This window comes from Pelodiscus sinensis, chromosome 17 (assembly GCF_052426305.1).
Source record: "Pelodiscus sinensis isolate ZL-2025 chromosome 17, ASM5242630v1, whole genome shotgun sequence".
Classification (NCBI taxonomy): domain Eukaryota; kingdom Metazoa; phylum Chordata; order Testudines; family Trionychidae; genus Pelodiscus; species Pelodiscus sinensis.
In genome coordinates, this window is record NC_143068.1 from 9,704,151 (window position 1) to 9,721,015 (window position 16,865).

General features: G+C 42.6%; 2 protein-coding genes across 4 annotated transcripts in view; one reads left to right on the forward strand and one right to left on the reverse strand.

Moving 5' to 3' along the window:
• The first annotated feature begins 2,135 nt into the window (after positions 1–2,135).
• TCFL5 (transcription factor like 5) lies at positions 2,136–15,243 on the forward strand. 3 transcript variants are annotated; one of them, XM_006126206.5, is made up of 6 exons: positions 2,148–3,837; positions 4,785–4,971; positions 6,132–6,294; positions 8,473–8,716; positions 11,143–11,284; positions 14,248–15,243. In XM_006126206.5, exons 1-6 carry the CDS (start codon positions 3,116–3,118, stop codon positions 14,368–14,370), a joined length of 1,581 nt encoding a protein of 526 aa, XP_006126268.3. In that variant the 5' UTR covers positions 2,148–3,115; the 3' UTR covers positions 14,371–15,243. The 3 variants fall into 3 exon arrangements, with proteins under 3 accessions (XP_025041952.3, XP_006126268.3, XP_025041951.3); XM_025186166.3 differs by having other exon boundaries at positions 2,149–3,837; positions 8,476–8,716; XM_025186167.3 differs by lacking the exon at positions 11,143–11,284 and having other exon boundaries at positions 2,136–3,837; positions 14,248–14,385.
• A 6-nt stretch (positions 15,244–15,249) lies between these two features.
• The window catches only part of COL9A3 (collagen type IX alpha 3 chain), an 87,414-nt gene continuing 85,798 nt past the window's right edge, over positions 15,250–16,865 (reverse strand). Inside the window, exon 32 of the mRNA XM_075901075.2 lies at positions 15,250–16,253. Coding sequence (XP_075757190.2) covers positions 16,060–16,253 — 194 coding nt within the window. The 3' untranslated portion in view covers positions 15,250–16,059. The remainder of the gene's footprint in view (positions 16,254–16,865) is intronic.

Here is a 16,865-nt window from a genome sequence, read left to right on the forward strand (position 1 = left end):
CAATGTATTTAATAATTGACATCAACTAACTGTTCTGAAAGGCAAGTGAGATCTTTATTTTGCTTGTTCAGGATTTTTTGAAATTAGCCATTGAAAAACATTTTTTCATTGTGTTCCAAATTTTTTATTTGAATTATGAGATTGTCATTTGCAGTTCATACATCAGCTGATCTAATGAGAAGTTCCTTTGATAAACAGCTCAGCTGCTCTCTGCCTATGCAGAGATGAAAGGGGGGAAATTCATCCCGCTTATGAAGAACAAAGCCATCTGTGATTTAGAAGCAAGTGGAGTGACTCTACAAGGGACTTCTATGCTTTCCATCTGCTAGGATGGTGGTCTCCATAGCAATATCAAATAGACTTCTGCATATGTCCGTGCTGGGATTTGGTCAAGTTAGGGTCTGGTAAGATTGTGCTTATATAAATCCAGTAACCAGGAAATTTGAAATCAGTGGCATTAACAAGATTGGTGATTGTTCCATTTCATAAGCATGGCCTTGTTCACTATGGGGTGAGCCAGACTTCAATTCTACTGCAAGATATTCTTTCTAGATTTCAGAACCTGGGCCTAAACCAAGAGAGAAGCACTTTTTGCAGAGGGCACTTCACAGTTTTGGTACGTGATTGTGGGCTGGCTTTGGACCCTATAGGTGTGGGGCTTCCGGCATAAGAGGTGGGATGGGGGCTACAGAGAGAGAGGGAAAACCCTGCACTCAACTCTCACCTCCTGAGGTTCAGGCAGTCGCCGCACTCCTCTTCCAAGACTGACGCCCCCTCCCGCAGCGCGCCTGGCACACATCTGGGTTCAGAGTGTGGGGCCCGATTTGGGGGAATCGGAGGAATCCGCCTAAGGCCGGCTCTGCCAGAATGATCCCTATTGCCTTTATCTGAGTTATTTTGCATTTAGGCTAATCTACTTCAGAGCAAAATTTCGTCTTAACATTTCCTCCTAGCCTAGGTTCAATAGTATCTTTATTGTGCTAATGTAACCTCCGCCTTTTCCAGATGTGGTGTACTAACCCATGTAGTGGCACTTAGACCACTTTCAGGCTCTGTCTACACTATGTGGTGTGTTTTTTTTTTACAGCAGGGCAATACAAATGAAGTACTGATTAGCATTTTCTTGTGCTTCGTTTGCATAGTTTCTTCTGATCCATTTTTGCACAAAACCATGCAGTCTGGATGTTTACTTCATGTTTTTGCACAAAAACCTTGCTCAAAAATGGATTGGAAGATACTATGCAAATGGAGTATGCAAAAATGTTAATCTGCACTTCATTTGCATTGCCCTCCCCCCAAAAAAGTAGTGTAGACATAGGTTTAAGGAGGAAGAAAGTGCTTTATCGTCTTAGGTGAGAGCTTGCTGGCTTTTAGGTCACCCTGTAGAGGCTCATGCACTAAGCGCCAAGGGTCCTAAATTCAGTTCTGCCTGGCAGTGCTACACTATAACAGTTTTACTATACTCATAACTATTTCAGCCTAGTCAAATACTACTAGCACGTTTTTATGTGATGACATGAGACACCCCTCAAGGCTTCTCTTACTACATTTCCCTCTCGTGTGTTCTTTGGATTTATTTCCCTTAAACTACTGCACTGGTGGTGTCATTTATATTTGCGGGGGGGAGTGATTTGTACAAGCTCACGTAAGCCAGTGCCAGAGCTGGGCCCAGAAAGGTCTTGCAGCCTGATGTGCTGGGGGTAGGGACCGGGGTGGGAGGTGGAGAGGGGAATGGGGGGCAGGAAGGGGGAGCTTATGGGGAAGGTGCAGTAGGTGCCTGCTAAGACGAAAACGTCCTGCGGGCGGTGGGGGCTGTGCCCGGAGGGGTTGGGGAGCAGGTGTAGGGAACTCGTGAGGGGTGTTTTTAGGGGGGGGACACTGGGATGGGAGGATAGTTGAGGGAGCGGGCCCAGCTGGTGAAGGGCTGGGGGGCGGGGTGTTCCTGAAGGGACCCAGGCGCGGTCGCGGCCGGGTTTCCAAAGGGTGAAAAATGGGGATTTTATGGACAAAACCGAGGGGAGGGGCGGGCACTGCCGGTGCTGCTGCGTCTCGGGCGGCGTGAGGGGTGCTGAGGGGGATGAGCGGGGCGGGGCAGAGGCCGCGACGCCCGTAGCGGTGCGAGGAGGGGGCCGCACCGCCCGGGCTAGGCAGCGCCTCCTGCGCGCGCGTGTGTGTGTGTGTGTGTGTGTGTGTGTCGCGCGGCGGGCACGTGACCGCGAATCCCACTTGGGCGGGAATCCCCCTTTGCCCTCGCCGCAGCCTCTGCAGTTGCGGCGCGAGGACACAAGCGGCTGGTGTCCGCGCGCCGGCCGCCCTGGGGCTCGCGGCGGTTTAACAGCGGCGGCGCACGCTCAGGGGCAGCCCCCTCCTCCTTCCCCCGCGGCGCCCCTCCCCCGCCGGTTGCTAGGCAGACTCCGCTCCCTGGGGCAGGCCTTTGAGGGGCGGGAGGTGCCGTGTCGCCTCACGGAGCACTAAGGAGGGGCCGGCTGCCCTGGGGCCAAGTTACCCCTCCCCCCCGCTTGAGGGTTTAAGTGGGATGGGCTGAATTTCCCCCCTCCTCTTCCCCCTGCTTGGGGTTTTTGGAGGTGCTGCCCCCCCATTTTGGAGGGTGGCCCAGGCTCTTTTTTAGGGGGTGGGTGAGATCCATGATCAGCAGATGAAGTTCTCCACCACGGCTGGCCAGCATCGTTGTGTGGCGAGGGCCTTCTCTGGGGATATAATTGGGGGCCCTGCTGTCCTTCCTGAGGGGTTGCTATTGGGCGATTGCGCCTTGTTTGAGGCGTGTTTCGGGTGGGTTGTCCTCTCCCTTTTTGGAGGGGAACCACACTGGCAGGTGGGGCAATTCACTTCTCTGTGGGGGGCGGGGGCTCCAGATGCAGATGCGATGCCCCCCCTTTTAAAGAAGTATTATTGAATGGGGGAGGGTTTGTCATCTCCATTTTGGGTTGGACGACTGATTTTTTTTTTCTTCCTGGGTGCTGTTGCTCTCTCGAAGTTAATTGTTACATTAACTTTTTGTTTTGTTTTGAGGGCATGGTTATGATAGCGCTTGCTGGAAGCATACTTTGTTGTTGAAGGATTTATTAGCCATTGATTCGGTTTCTAGTTTGAAGTCATGTCAGGATCAACTCCAAAACAGACCTCCAGTCCACAGAAAGCTGCTCGTGTTCCAGATCCTGCTCCGGCTGGACCTGACGGCACAACTGACAGCTCCTTTGGTGAGCAAAACCTTAACTTCACCACTACAGACCTCAGCCTGGTGGAGATGACGGAAATAGAGTACACCCAGCTTCAACACATACTCTATTCACACATGGAGGCACAAGCAAACGAAGGCGAAATGGAAGCTAGGCTCAATTCTGCTTTCTTCTCAGCTAGTAATCCTGCAGATCAACCTCAGCACCAGTCCTCTGTCAATACCAATCAAGCTGGCTATTCATCGTACTCTGGGAACCAGTCAGTTTATCCAGTTATCTGTCAGGCAGGTCTTGCTTCTGACAGCAATTGCATGGCTTCAAACCAGTGTCTGGGGCACATTGACTTTCAAGAGCTCAGAATGATGCTACTTAGTGAAGCTAATCACCCTTCTAATGAAGTAGATAAAACACCTAACAGTAGTTCTGTAGAAGTCACAGGGCATAGTTTAGTAAGAGTTAAACATGGTGAAAATTTTGGTGGGACAAATAAAGAAACCGTACTTGTTGAAAATTCAGCACCAGCTCCTGAGCCTAGATCTAAATCTGCAGTTCGTGTTCGTTTGGAAGACAGATTCAACAGCATCCAGACAGAAAATCCCAGATGTCAAGAGCCCCAAGAATCTGGAGTGACTTTAAACAAGTGTGTTGTCATTAACTTCAAAGTATACTGTTAAATTATGTATTTTCATATAGTTCAGCATTAATTTAGGCCAATTCAAATGTACAAACAGTGCTATGTTTTTAATACTCAAAATGATTAGCTGTGTGATTTGGCACAAATTAAGTGGCCAAATTCCCATTAACTTCAAATTGGGTTTGCTTACACTACATCTGAATTGGGTTAGTTATGAACAAATACACAATATAGTTGTATACATTTTCAACTTATTTTTGGCATCAACATCAAATTTAAGTAAAATATATAAACTAGAACTTTATCTAGGAGTTATACCTTATTTACTTTGTGAAAAGTAATACAGATTTCACATTCTGTTAACTGGCTAATCATAGGGATGTAATATGCAGTTAAAAATGTAAACATATAACTGCTAAAAATAATAGCAGTTACCTAGTTACATGCACTGTGGGCTCTGCAGTATAAAACTTTTAACAGCTAAACCTCCCTGGGAGCGGGACTGGTACAGGCTGTTAAGGATAAGACTAACCCGTTAACCTTTTATATTCCTAGTTATAATGTGCTGGTGCAGGAGCCTGGCTATTCTCATCTTCTTGCAGCAAAATAATTAACCTTAGACTTGCACTCACTGCCACTTATTTGGGTATTTTTGTTGCTAAGCCTGTGGTTTTTTTAATTACTCCACAATATATTCTTTTTTAGTCTCAAACTTAGCTGAAGGAAATTAGTTGTATAAAGTCCAACACTGTAATTTCACTGTTTAAAATAAAATAATTTATTAAACTGGTCCTTTTTGTCATTGAAGTCAGTGAAGTAAATGCCTTTAATGGCAATGTGTATTTAAATAACTGAAAGTGATTTTTTAGCTATTGTTACCAGAAGAGTAGATAGCTGAAAAAGTTTCTACATTTGTTATTTTAAAATAACTTCTTATTTATTTCTTTTTGTAGCTTAGTAACACTAATTCGCCAACCAGCAGAACTAATGGGTGTTCCTCTTCACCAGCAGCAGAATAAATGTACTACATTAGTGAAAAATAAGACTGCTGCTGCAACTACTGCTTTACAGTTCACATATCCATTATTTACTATGAATGCTTGTTCTACTACTGGAAGTGCTAATCCTTCACAAACACAGGTAGATGATGTATTTTCTGTTATTATTTGTAGCCTTCTCCAGTGAAACTTTAACAATAGTCTAAATTTGTAACAATCCTGCAAGATTTAAGTAAAATAATTTAATTTTAATTGATCAGATTCAAGGTTATTGTATAGGGTTTTGTTTAAAAGGAACTTACACAGATATGTTTAGAGAAGTTTTAATTTGTGGCCATTATTAAGGATGAAATATAGTTATTACTTAGTTATTTTGATTAAGTCCTTGACTCTCTTGTATGAATATACACCCAGCTGGCTGGACCAACAACTTACTTGATTTCTTATCAGGAATATACTTTTGTTTACATTACTTAGTTCACAACTACAACAGTTTCCTTCACAAAGATATAGCTAGCTGCAAGTAGGTGGTTAACAACTGTTTTCTCTCGGTTCCTGCTTTCCATTTTCTTTTGACAAAAACTAATGACATTCCATTTTCTCACAGGGTACATCTAGACTGCAGAGTTTTTGTGCAAAAACTCATGGAGCGTCCACACCTCAAGCATATTTTTGCACAAGTAAATCGACAGAACAGAGGGGTTTTTGCACAAGAGTTATTGCTCTTTCTACGAGGAATAACTCCTTTTTGCACAAGAGCTCTTGTGCAAAAAGGTGTATGTGGATGGGGAACTGCCTCTTTTTGTGCAGAAAACCCCTATCAAAAAAAGCGCAGGTGCCCTGGTGGCCATTCTGTGAATAGCTATCAGTGCTTTCTTTTGAGAGAGCATCCATGCAGTCTGGACACTTTCTTGCGCAAAAGCGCATCTTTTTTTCTATGCATTTTTGCAGTGTGGATGCTCTCTTGTGCAAGAAGTTTTTGTGGAAGATCTCTTCCACAAAAAACTTGTTGCGCAAGAAGCCTGTAGTCTGGACATAGCCACTGTTACTACAAACTAAAAATAACAACAGAAATTGGAACTTAGAAACTGCTATAAAATGCTATACTATATGAAACAACAGAAACAACTATAAAAGTACATAAATGGTCTGGATGTTGAAATCACACCACTGTGATACAGAAATCCTCCCCTCCCCCCACAAATGGCTTTACCAATACACTAATTGTAGAATGGGGCTAAAGTTAAAATACATATTAAAAGTATTATCCTCTTCATCTAACACTTCCAATTTCCTTTCCAGAACTCTGGAACATCATGTACTATTCTGGAAGCTGCTAAACATCAAGACCTTGGATTGCCTAGAGCATTCTCTTTCTGTTATCATCAGGAAATTGAATCCACTAAACAAACAGTAGGCACTAGGAATAAAGCTTTACCTGAGCAAGTCTGGATTAAAGTAGGAGGTAAATGATTTAGCTAATGGTCACTTTGATTTTGTGCTCCTCAACCTCATATTTCTTCTAAGTTTCTTAGTTTGTTTTCAAGGATGAATGTGCTTTTACTGGTTTCATTTGCAATTTGAATTCTACATATCATTTACAGAATCAGTAGGTATTTAACAGACTTTCAGAAATGATTGACATCTATGCTAGTTTCTGACTATGTTTGTTTATTTTTGTAAACATGTAACCGCTGACATTTTACATGCAGTGGGCGGGAGAGGGTGGAGAGGAGGTGAGCACCAACTCCCCTCTGCTCTCCCTGTGCTGCTTCCTCTATATCAGAGGCAGTAGTAGAAAGCCAACTTCCCACGAACACTGGCTCCCACTCGCCTCCTGCGCTGCTGCCTCATTCTTTTAAGCTAGCTCTTCATGCGTACTGGCTCCTGCCATCCCCACTACCTCTTGACTGCTGCCTCTGATACAGAGGCAGCAGAAAGGGGAGCAGGCGACACAACAGAAGCCAGTAAGTATGGGGAGTTGCACTGGCTCCCTCCTGCCCTGCTCCCCATGCTGCTATCTCTGTGGAAGGCAGTAGTGTGGGGAGCGGGGCAGGAGGAAGCCAGGTGGGGGGCAGCCTGTTCCACAGGAGCCTGCACGTGCAGGGAGCTGGCTTGCACACTGGCTCCCATCTCCTCCTCCGCGCTGCTGCCTCTGATACAGAGGCAGCGGTGGGGGAGGGAGGCTGCGTGTAACCGTGAGGGTTAACTGATAAGCGCTGGCTCATCAGTTAACCTTGCACAAGAGTGCATGCACACATCTCTACTCTCTACTGTCGCACATAGGCTACGTCTTCACTGCCTCTTTTTTGCGTAAGAGGCAATGCAAATGCAGCGCTCTTTAGCAACTTCTCACGCTTCATTTGCTTATTATCTTTCGATGCTTTTTGTGGAAGAGGTTTTTGTGCAAAAAAAAAAAAAAAGCAGTGTAGATGGGTCTGTTTTACGCAAAAAATTCCTTTTGCACAAAACCTGTAAGTCTAATTTTTTAAGGAATAAGGATTCTTGTACAAAAGGGCCTTTTTGCGCATAATGGACCCATCTACTGCTGTTTTTTGCGCAAAAACCTCTTCCACAAAAAGCATCATAAGAGAACGTGCAAATGAAGCGCAAGAAGTTGCAAATGAGCACTTCATTTGCATTGCCTCTTTTGCAAAAAAGAGGCAGTGTAGACGTAGTGCCTGTGACAACTGGAATATTGTGTCCAGTTCTGGATGTCACATTTCAGGAAAGATGTGGACAAATTAGAAAAAGTCCAGAGAAGAGCAACAAAAGGATTAAAAGTCTAGAAACTATGACCTATGAGGGAAGATTGAAAGAATTGGGTTTGTTTAGTTTGGAAAAGAGAAGACTGAGAGGGGACATGATAACAGTTTTCATGTATCTCAAAGGTTGTTATAAGGAGGAGGGAGAAAAATTCTCCTTTACCTCTGATGATAGCACAAGAAGCAATTGGCTTAAATTGTAGTATGGGAGGTTTAGGTTGGACATTAGAAAACGTTTTCTATTCACAGGGATAAATTGCCTAGAGAGGTTGTGGAATTTCCTTTATTGGAGGTTTTTAAGGCCAGGTTAGACAAACAGCTGAGAGGGATGGTCCAAATGGTGCTTGGTCCTGCCATGAATGCAGGGGGCAAGACTTGATGACCTCTTGAGGTTCCTTCCAATTCTGTGTTCTGTTGCAGGGAACAGTTAGTGAATTTCAGCTTGTGGTATTTCTTCCTGAGATCTATGACCCATTTACAGAACTTCCCCCTTTATAGGAACACCTAATACTTAATTATTAACTGGATAGTGCTCATTTATTGTTTGATATTTTCTCTTTGAATGGTAGAATGAAAAAGTTGAATGCCTCAACACTAGTTTGCATTTGGTAGTGAAGCAATAATTATAATTTTGAAAATGTGAATTATAGGAGTTTTATAATATATTTCTAGCACTTTATATTTTCAAAGTGCTTTAGCAGAATTAGCCACTTAATTTTCAGATGACAGCATGAACTCATTTGAAAATAAGTTATAATTATAAAGGTCTACCTTTTTTATATTAGTTATAAAGTTTCAGTGAAGCTTAATATTTATTAAACAATGATAGAGTTGGAGAATCAAAAATAAAGTACTGCTTTTTCCCTTGTTTTGCAAAGAAGAAGCTTTATGTAAACAAGCAATAAACAAAAGAAGTCGCAGCCGAATACGCCAGTTGGATGCAAATGTAGAGCGCAAACCTCTAAGTGAAATTCAAAATATATGTGATAGCCAAAGTACTGCATCTGCACAAGGTACTTGGCAGTCTACACAGGTAAATTCAAGTATGCAGGCACAGAGTGGAATTCAGGGAGGAATTTCTCAGCGCAGGGAGAGACATAATCGCATGGAAAGAGATAGAAGGTAATTTCCATTACCCTGTGAAGAGTTCCAATATAGAACATTCTTAAAACAAATTAACTACAGTATACTACTTTTCATTTAGAAGCGATTATTGGCTCTGTTTTGATGGTACATTTGCTGGAGAAAGTGATGTTCTCATGTAGAAAGTGAGTGGATGTCTGCAGAAGGCAAAATTCTGGTTTAAGAGCTTAGGGTTTTTAAAATAATTGTTATTATTAACTCTCTAATAAGATAAAATACTCCAAAATGATTTTACAGATCCGTTCAAAACCTAATAATTTTATAACAACAAAGAAAATATGCAAACTTCAAGTATATAGCTAATGAAAAATGCCTAATGATGACCTACATGTGAGAGTGATTTAAAAATAACTGTTACTTCTGTAAATGAATTAACTGGCTTGTTCTGTTTCGCAGCTGATTAATGGAAAATGAAAATAAAATGTTTTCTAATTGTGATTAAAATATAGGTAGAATTATTCAAAGAATTGTACATTAAACTATAGATTAACCCGACATAGTTGACTTTAACTACACCTACTCTCCCGCCTCATTGGATATGAAGTAGCAGGTCCAGAACATAAAATGCTCTGCTGTAGGAATGTGAACAGGTAACTGCTTAACCAAGGGATAAGGGTGATGTAGGGTATTGGTTAACTGTTACCTGGGAGCAGCCCCGTGAGGGTCAGCAGTGGCGACAGTGGGGACCCACTTAATCAGTTAACCAGTTAAACCTAGAGTTTAACCGGTTAACCAATTAAGTGGGATTTTACAATATTACTCTGGTGAGCAGTAGCCATCAGAATAGGGTTGTGAGGTGTCTAGTTATTTACTATAACTTCTGATTATAAAGGAATCTTGGTGGCTCTGTTCAGTACAACTGTCTGGGCCATTAAAAGTCCTGCCAGCAGCACAGAGGGGTTCAGGCAGGCTCCCTGTCTGCCCTGGCTCTGTGTGACTCCTGGAAATAGCCAGCATTTCTCTCCTGCCTGTAGGAGGAGGCATGGTCAGAGGGCCTCTGCATGCTGGCCCCACCATAAGCACTGACGCCACAGCTTCTATAGTCTGGGAACTGGGGGCCATTTTAGCTCTCACCCAGGTTCAAGATCAGGCAGGCAAAGGGGTTGCTTAAAGTAACCTTTCCACCACTCTCAGGATTTTATGCTAACTCACAATGCTAAGAGGACACAATTGAACGAAGGATGTTAACTAACGACTAATTTACTAGTTGAGTAGTCGATGAAATTTCCACTGACTACTCGACTAGTCAATAAGCACTTCCACATTCCCTGGGGGCTCTTGTGCATTTCAAAGCGGAAACACCCTCATGGAGCCTGGGGTCAGCGCGGGACACAGAGTCCCTTGCTGGCCCTGGGCTCCATGCTGCACTGCTGCTTTGAAATGCTATGTGGAGCCTGGGGTCCCTAGCTGACCCTGGGCTCCAGTGTGGTGCTGCTGCTTTGAAACGCTGCAGCAGCATTTCAAAGGGGGCAGCGCCGCACAGCTGATCCCAGGCTCTGTGCGGCACTTCCCCTTTGAAACGTTGCCCCAGCGTTTCAAAGCGGCAGCGCCGCACAGGGACCGGGTACAGGCTCCACTTGGTGCTGCCACTTTGAAGTACCCTCTCTCCTCCCCCCTTTCTGTCTGATAGAGCCAGTAAGGGGGGGGGGAGGATATCGACTAGTCCTTAACATCCTTAAATTGAACAAACTGTCATTTGCTTTTCACTCTTAAATCCACAGGGATTGGCTCAGGGATGTGACTGATTATTGCTCCTAATTTGATACTTTTTTTGTGTCCAGTTTTAAAGAAAGAATTAGGTTAGTAGAAATGAATAATATGAAATGAGAACTTGTATAGCAGCCATACACTGAAAGCTCTTTGACTAGGGATCATCAATTATTATAGATTTGTATGGTATCAAGTACAATAGGACTTACCCTGATGTGGTTTTTGGACCCTGTTGCACTGTAAACGTTAAATATAAAAGCAAAAATAAAACCACTAATTAGAACTATTAAAATTTCAGTCTAAGGTTTAGCACCTATGTATTATGCCTCAGTGGAGTCTCCCCCATTGTGTAGCAATTCAGCACAAACTCTTAAAAGCTTCTGCTAGCAGTGGGTCTGTCAAGCCCTTGCTGAAAACTAGAGCTTGTTTCCGTTTCCTCTCCCCAGTAAAACTTGGAGGGAGTTTGGCAAAACTGTCTTAGGATGAATACAACTCTTTGGACTGTAGAAGGCTGGCATAACGCAATGTAATTTTCTTTTACCTGTGCTAGCTTTGGTGAATCATCCTAGCCCGTGTTGGTTCCCCCTCTCCCCAATGCAATACAAATATCAACAGCTAAATAGCTGTAGATACAAGTACCTATGTGCACTACCTGGGTTAATTGTCTGCTAGAAATTATTTTGCATTGCCTGTAGGCGCAGAATCCGGATTTGTTGTGATGAATTGAATCTTCTGGTTCCATTCTGCACTGCTGATACTGATAAGGCAACAACATTACAGTGGACAACAGCATTTCTGAAATATATTCAGGAAAGGCATGGGGATTCCCTGAAAAAGGTTAATACATCTTTTAAAAATTTTCTAATAATGCTCTTTGTCTTTCAAAAAAAGGATGACTGAAGGCTACAGCGTCAATGCCATGAATAGTGATAGAAATGTAGCCGTGTTAGTCTGGTGTAGCTGAAACAAAATACAGGACTATGTAGCACTTTAAAGACTAACAAGATGGTTTATTAGATGATGAGCTTTCGTGGGCCAGAAGTGGGTCTGGCCCACGAAAGCTCATCATCTAATAAACCATCTTGTTAGTCTTTAAAGTGTTACATAGTCCTGTATTTTGTTTCAATGCCATAAATGTACTTTAAATAGGTATTACAGTAAACTTCCGACAATCTGGCACCTTTAGGACCCAGGGGGTGCCGGATTATCAGATATGCTGGACTATCGGAAGGGCTATGAAGGGTCTGGGGTGAGGGGGTGATGCCACCCCAGACCCCTCATAGCCCCCCCTTCCAATAGTCCGGCTCTGCCCCAGGCGTCCCTGATTCAGCCGCTGCTGGTCAGTTTCAGCAGCGGCTGAATCGGGGACGCCTGCGGCAGAGCAGTTGGGGTGCTGCCCCTCGGCGCTGCGAGACCAACCCGGCAGCACCCCAGCTGCTCTGCCCCTGGTTTCCCCGATTCAGCTGCTGGTCAGTTTCTGCAGCAGGTGAATCGGGGAAGCCAGGCGCAGAGCAGCTCCAATTGTCCGGCTACCCGGAGCACTTCCGGGTTCCCGATGGTGCCGGACCATCAGGAGTGCCGGAGCATTGGATGCCGGACCAATGGAGTTTTACTGTACTAAAATGGTTTCATTTCACTGACTTAGCCTCATTGTCTTTGGTGCATCAGAACTCAAAGTAAAGTTTGATATGGTCAATTAGGGCCACCCTCAGGAATTAGGGGAACCAGAACAGACTGTGGCTGTGTCTACACTGGGCCACGTATTCCGGAAAATCAGCCGCTTTTCCAGAATAAGCTGCGAGCTGTCTACACTGGCCCTTGAATTTCCGGAAAAGCAACGATGCTCTACTGTACAAAATCAGGCACTATTCCGGAAAAACTATTCTGCTCCCGCTCGGGCATAAGTCCTTATTCTGGAACACTGTTCCGGAAAAGGGCCAGTGTAGACAGCCCAGTAGTCTTTTCCGGAAAAGCACGTTTACATTGGCCACAGACGCTTTTCCAGAAAAGCAGCCTGCCAAAGTAGACGCTCCTTTTCCGGAAAAACTGAAAACAGAATAGTATTCCGTTTTAAGCATTTCCGGAAATTCATGCCAGTGTAGACACAGCCTGTAAGTTGGATGCCTTCTCCAGCCATTCCACTTTTTATCCATATCTATCCTGCTCATCCATACACACTGAGCTGGTCTTCTTTTTCCTATTTCGCTTTCACTGGGGTTTTTTTGTTGAGTGAATGTATTTGCTTTGTATTTTATTTTATGGAAGAGTTCATTAACATTTATATATAGCTATATTATCTTTCTGTATGAATATTATATTATACAAAGACTAATGAGACTATTTTGACCATGTAGCAGTAGCTTTCAGCTGTGTCCTTTTTAGTACATAGGCCCTCTCTGGCAGTGGTGACATACAGCACTTCAAGAACTTATTTGTTGCCTCGCTACTTTTCAAAATGACATTGTAGGACAAGCACTATGAAAACTAGTATTGGTATGCAGAAGCCTTTTAGGGTTGGAGCTTTTGGGGTCACAAAATTTTGTCTAATGAAAAATTGGTCATAAAATTAAGCTTTAAATTGCAGAAATGTAGTCAAAAATAAAATTTTGCCTTCAGCTACATAGAAGCAGTATCCATTCAGTAATGGGATGTATGTAACAAGTTGAAAGTAGAATTGTCCCTTAGTGATTTGACACACAAAAATACCTATTAATAGAGGACCAAATTCTAGCCTTTCTGAATAGTGGTGGCAGGCTCTGATTGCAGGAAAGCCGATGAGATTTCACAGCAGACGGGAGCACTATGCTGGGAGCCAACAGAGTGATCCATGTTAGTTTGATGCCAAAATGTACCACTTTGGCAGGTTTCCTTATGCCCTACTATGAACTTTTTTTGTGTGGATGCATTTGTGCTGGAGATACAGAAATGTTGTGGGCGATGTAGAGGGTCACATTAGCTGGAAGGGGCTGCTACAGTATTTAGTCTCTAATAGCAGGCACAAAAAATTCTGCCCAATTCCATGTCTTTTACGACCCCCTACAATGAGGTCTCTAAACACCTTTCAGTTGTTAATGTATGCCTTCTACCATTTCTGTCATATAGTGAAATACTAACATCTGAATTTTACAGGGGAACGGAGGCACAGAAAGGCAAAGACACTTAGCCCAAAGATATTTAGGCACTTAACTTTGCTTTGGTACCTTTGAGGAGCTGGAACTAAATGACTTGCCTAGGGTCAATCAGGCAGTCTGAGACAGAACAGGATATTGAAACCAGGTCTCTTGGCCCAAGCTAGCATCCTAAACATAGGACAGTCTTTCCCGCTGAGGTTTATCAGGTTGCAGGATTTGCACTTTAGGGCTACTTATACACTGCAGGCGTCTTGCGGAAAAACTGTTTTGTGCAAGAGTTCTTGTGCAAAAGGTCTTCCACAAGAGTGCGTCCACACTGCCATGGACGTTCTCTTGCGCAAGAAAGCTCTGATGGCCATTTTAGCCATAGAGGTTTCTTGCGTAAGAAAATCATGTTGCCTGTCTACACTGCCTTCTTGTGGAAGAGCTTTTGTGCAAGAGGGCTTATTCCTCGTGGGGAGAGGAATAACTTCCGGAAGAAGCCCTGTATCCGACGCTGTACTGTAAATTTACTTGCTCAAGAATGCGTATGCAGTGTAGACACCCGGCAAGTTTTTGCGCAAGAAGATCTGTTCTTGTGCAAAAATCCTGCAATGTAGACGTAGTTTAATAACATTTTATGTAAATATTTATTGCATGATAATAAGTCCTTTGTATTTTTGATTTTAGGAATTTGAGACTGTGTTCTGTGGTAAAACAGGCAGAAGATTAAAACTAACAAGAGCAGATTCATTAGTAACATGTCCAATGCAGGAAAACATACAGAATCGCACAGCGATGGAGAACAAGTAATTTGAACTAAATACCCAGCGCTTTATGGAAAGCATTGATAACCAATGATGTTCCATATCAATTTTATGTCTACATATTAGACTTCATCTCCTGTGACTAATTTGAAATGGAGGGATCCAAAAGTGACTTGCAAAATACAATTTGTAAAAATACATAAATAGAATAGTAAAGAAAGAATTCTTTATTCAAAATGGAAAGATAAATGAATTACCAACAATATTTATTGACCAGTGCCCTCTTAGAGAGGCTTTGGGATCAAAGGCAATAAGAAAATGTCATGACAGCTACTATGTATTTTCTCTCTCAATAGTGACCAGAATCAATTTTTAACTCAATATACTATAGTTGGTCTGTAACAATTTCTGTCAACCTGTCCTATGAATGCATATTCCTGTTTACTGTAAAATAAATAAATAAATAAATATGCCATTATAGTGCCCATTCGCAATTGGAACAGTAAGAGAGTTAAATTGGCTATTGCATGTATAATATGTACACATCTTACAAACAATATTTTATGCATTGGAATTCAAATTTGCAATTCATATTGAACATGCATCCCCATAGAACTAGCATTGCTTTTAAAATACAGTTGTATTTTAAATACTTTTGTACAAACTGTCCAACAATTTTCCTGTATTGTTGCTTTAGTCCAAAAGTGGTATTTGCAAACAGTGAATTAAGTGCACAAAATATTTTAATATTAAAAGATTAGTAATGTCTCTCTACTTGTTAATATGATGCAATGTTTAGGACAGAAATAGTATATTTTATGAACTGAAAAAGTGGCTTTATTGATTTCTTAAAACAGATGATGCTAACAGGTTTTATAGTACAAAAAAGTCACCCCAAAATAAATATTGTTTTAAATCACGGATATTCACAATTTTGCAGTAATTTATTTCCACATAAAACAATTGGGGAAAGATGGGGTTTAGTAGAACAAACTTTGATGTGTATAATGAGTTACAACATCACAAAAAAGGTTAAAAAATCTCATTTTATTTTTACAATAGCTCATACAGTAATTTTGGCTGATGTTTAGAAGAGCATCCTTTGTGACTTGGGTTTTTTTCTGCAAATTCTGTTCAAGTAGCTGAAGTAGAGGGTGTGAAAATGCTGTAATTGAATATCCTTTATTATAACATGGATATATACACTCTCCCCTGTAAATTATAATATATACATTACACCCTTTGCAGAGTTAGATTGCAAGAGTACAAAGGGTTTAACATTTATTAGCTATGGCAAATGTTTGAGGTAAAGCTTGGTAATTCATGGTGGACAACAAATATACATGGTCAATGATGTTCAATTAGTTCCTAAATCACTACTGAATTTAGTGAGCATAGACTCAAGACTTTATGCAAAATAGCCACAAGCTTTTGTACAGTTAGGGAGATGACAGGAAAAGGAGCAGCGCTTCCTCATGAGGTCTCTTCAACAAAGCGGGGAGGAAGGGAAAGTCTGATTGATTTGCAGTAAAAATTCTGCAAAATAAGGGAGGGGGAAACAATTTTAAGAGTCTTTTAGTAAAAGTTTTCATCTGATGCTTTCCTGTTTCACAGAACTGAATTACTGTGTCAAAGTCTCCATTTTATTCATTTTAATAAAAAGAGTATTTGTCCATTTATCACTAGGAGGATCCTGTCTGTTTTCATACAATTAACAGTTTACTTAAATATTCAGTCACTTCTTCACTTTTAGTGCTGATGATTTTTTGGATACTCCGCCAACAGCACCCATGCAGGCTGATGTATCACAGATTCCTGGAGTTCCCTGAGCCCCTATTGCACCAGGTACACCAGAATCACCTGGCAGACCAGGTTCGCCTTGAGTACCATCCCGACCATCTTTACTAATTCCAGATACACCTGGTGGACCTTAAAGAAGAAAAAAGAAAAACAATTTAGGGTGAAATACTGGCTTTTATTTGCATGTAAAATATTAGGTAGGAATTTGTAAGTTGTAAGAGAGTTAAATCCAGTGCTGTATTAGGACTCTCTGTCGTATAGGATATCTATAGTAAATATGGGTTATGCCCACGAAAGCGCATAATACCATTTACAGCAAAACTCCGATGATCCGACATCTGACGGTCCAGCACTCCTGATGGTCCGGCACCATCAGGAACCTGGAAGTTCTCCGGGCAGCCGGACCATTGGAGCTGCTCTGCCCCCAGCTTCCCCGATTCAGCTGCTGCTAAAACTGACCAGCGCTGAATCCGGGAAGCAGGGGGCAGAACAGCTGGAGTACTGCTGGGTAGGTCCAGTAGCGCTGCCCCTCGGGGCTGCAGGACCAACCCAGCAGCACCCCAGCTGTCCCGGATTCAGCCGCTGCTGAAATTGACCAGCGGCTGACTCCAGGAAGCCCAAGACAGAGCTGCTCTGCCCCAGTTTCCTGGAATCAGCCGCTGGTCAGTTTCAGCAGCAGCTGACTTGGGTACACCTGGGACAGAGCAGCTGGGTTGGTCCCCGCAGCGCCGAGGTTTGGCG

Excerpts from the sequence above, each read along its gene's own strand:
- TCFL5 (XM_006126206.5), top strand. The coding sequence starts at position 3,116 with ATGTCAGGATCAACTCCAAAACAGACCTCCAGTCCACAGAAAGCTGCT. Across the intron at positions 4,972-6,131 it reads CTAATCCTTCACAAACACAG|AACTCTGGAACATCATGTAC; the intron begins GTAGATGATGTA and ends TTTCCTTTCCAG. Across the intron at positions 6,295-8,472 it reads AGTCTGGATTAAAGTAGGAG|AAGAAGCTTTATGTAAACAA; the intron begins GTAAATGATTTA and ends TGTTTTGCAAAG.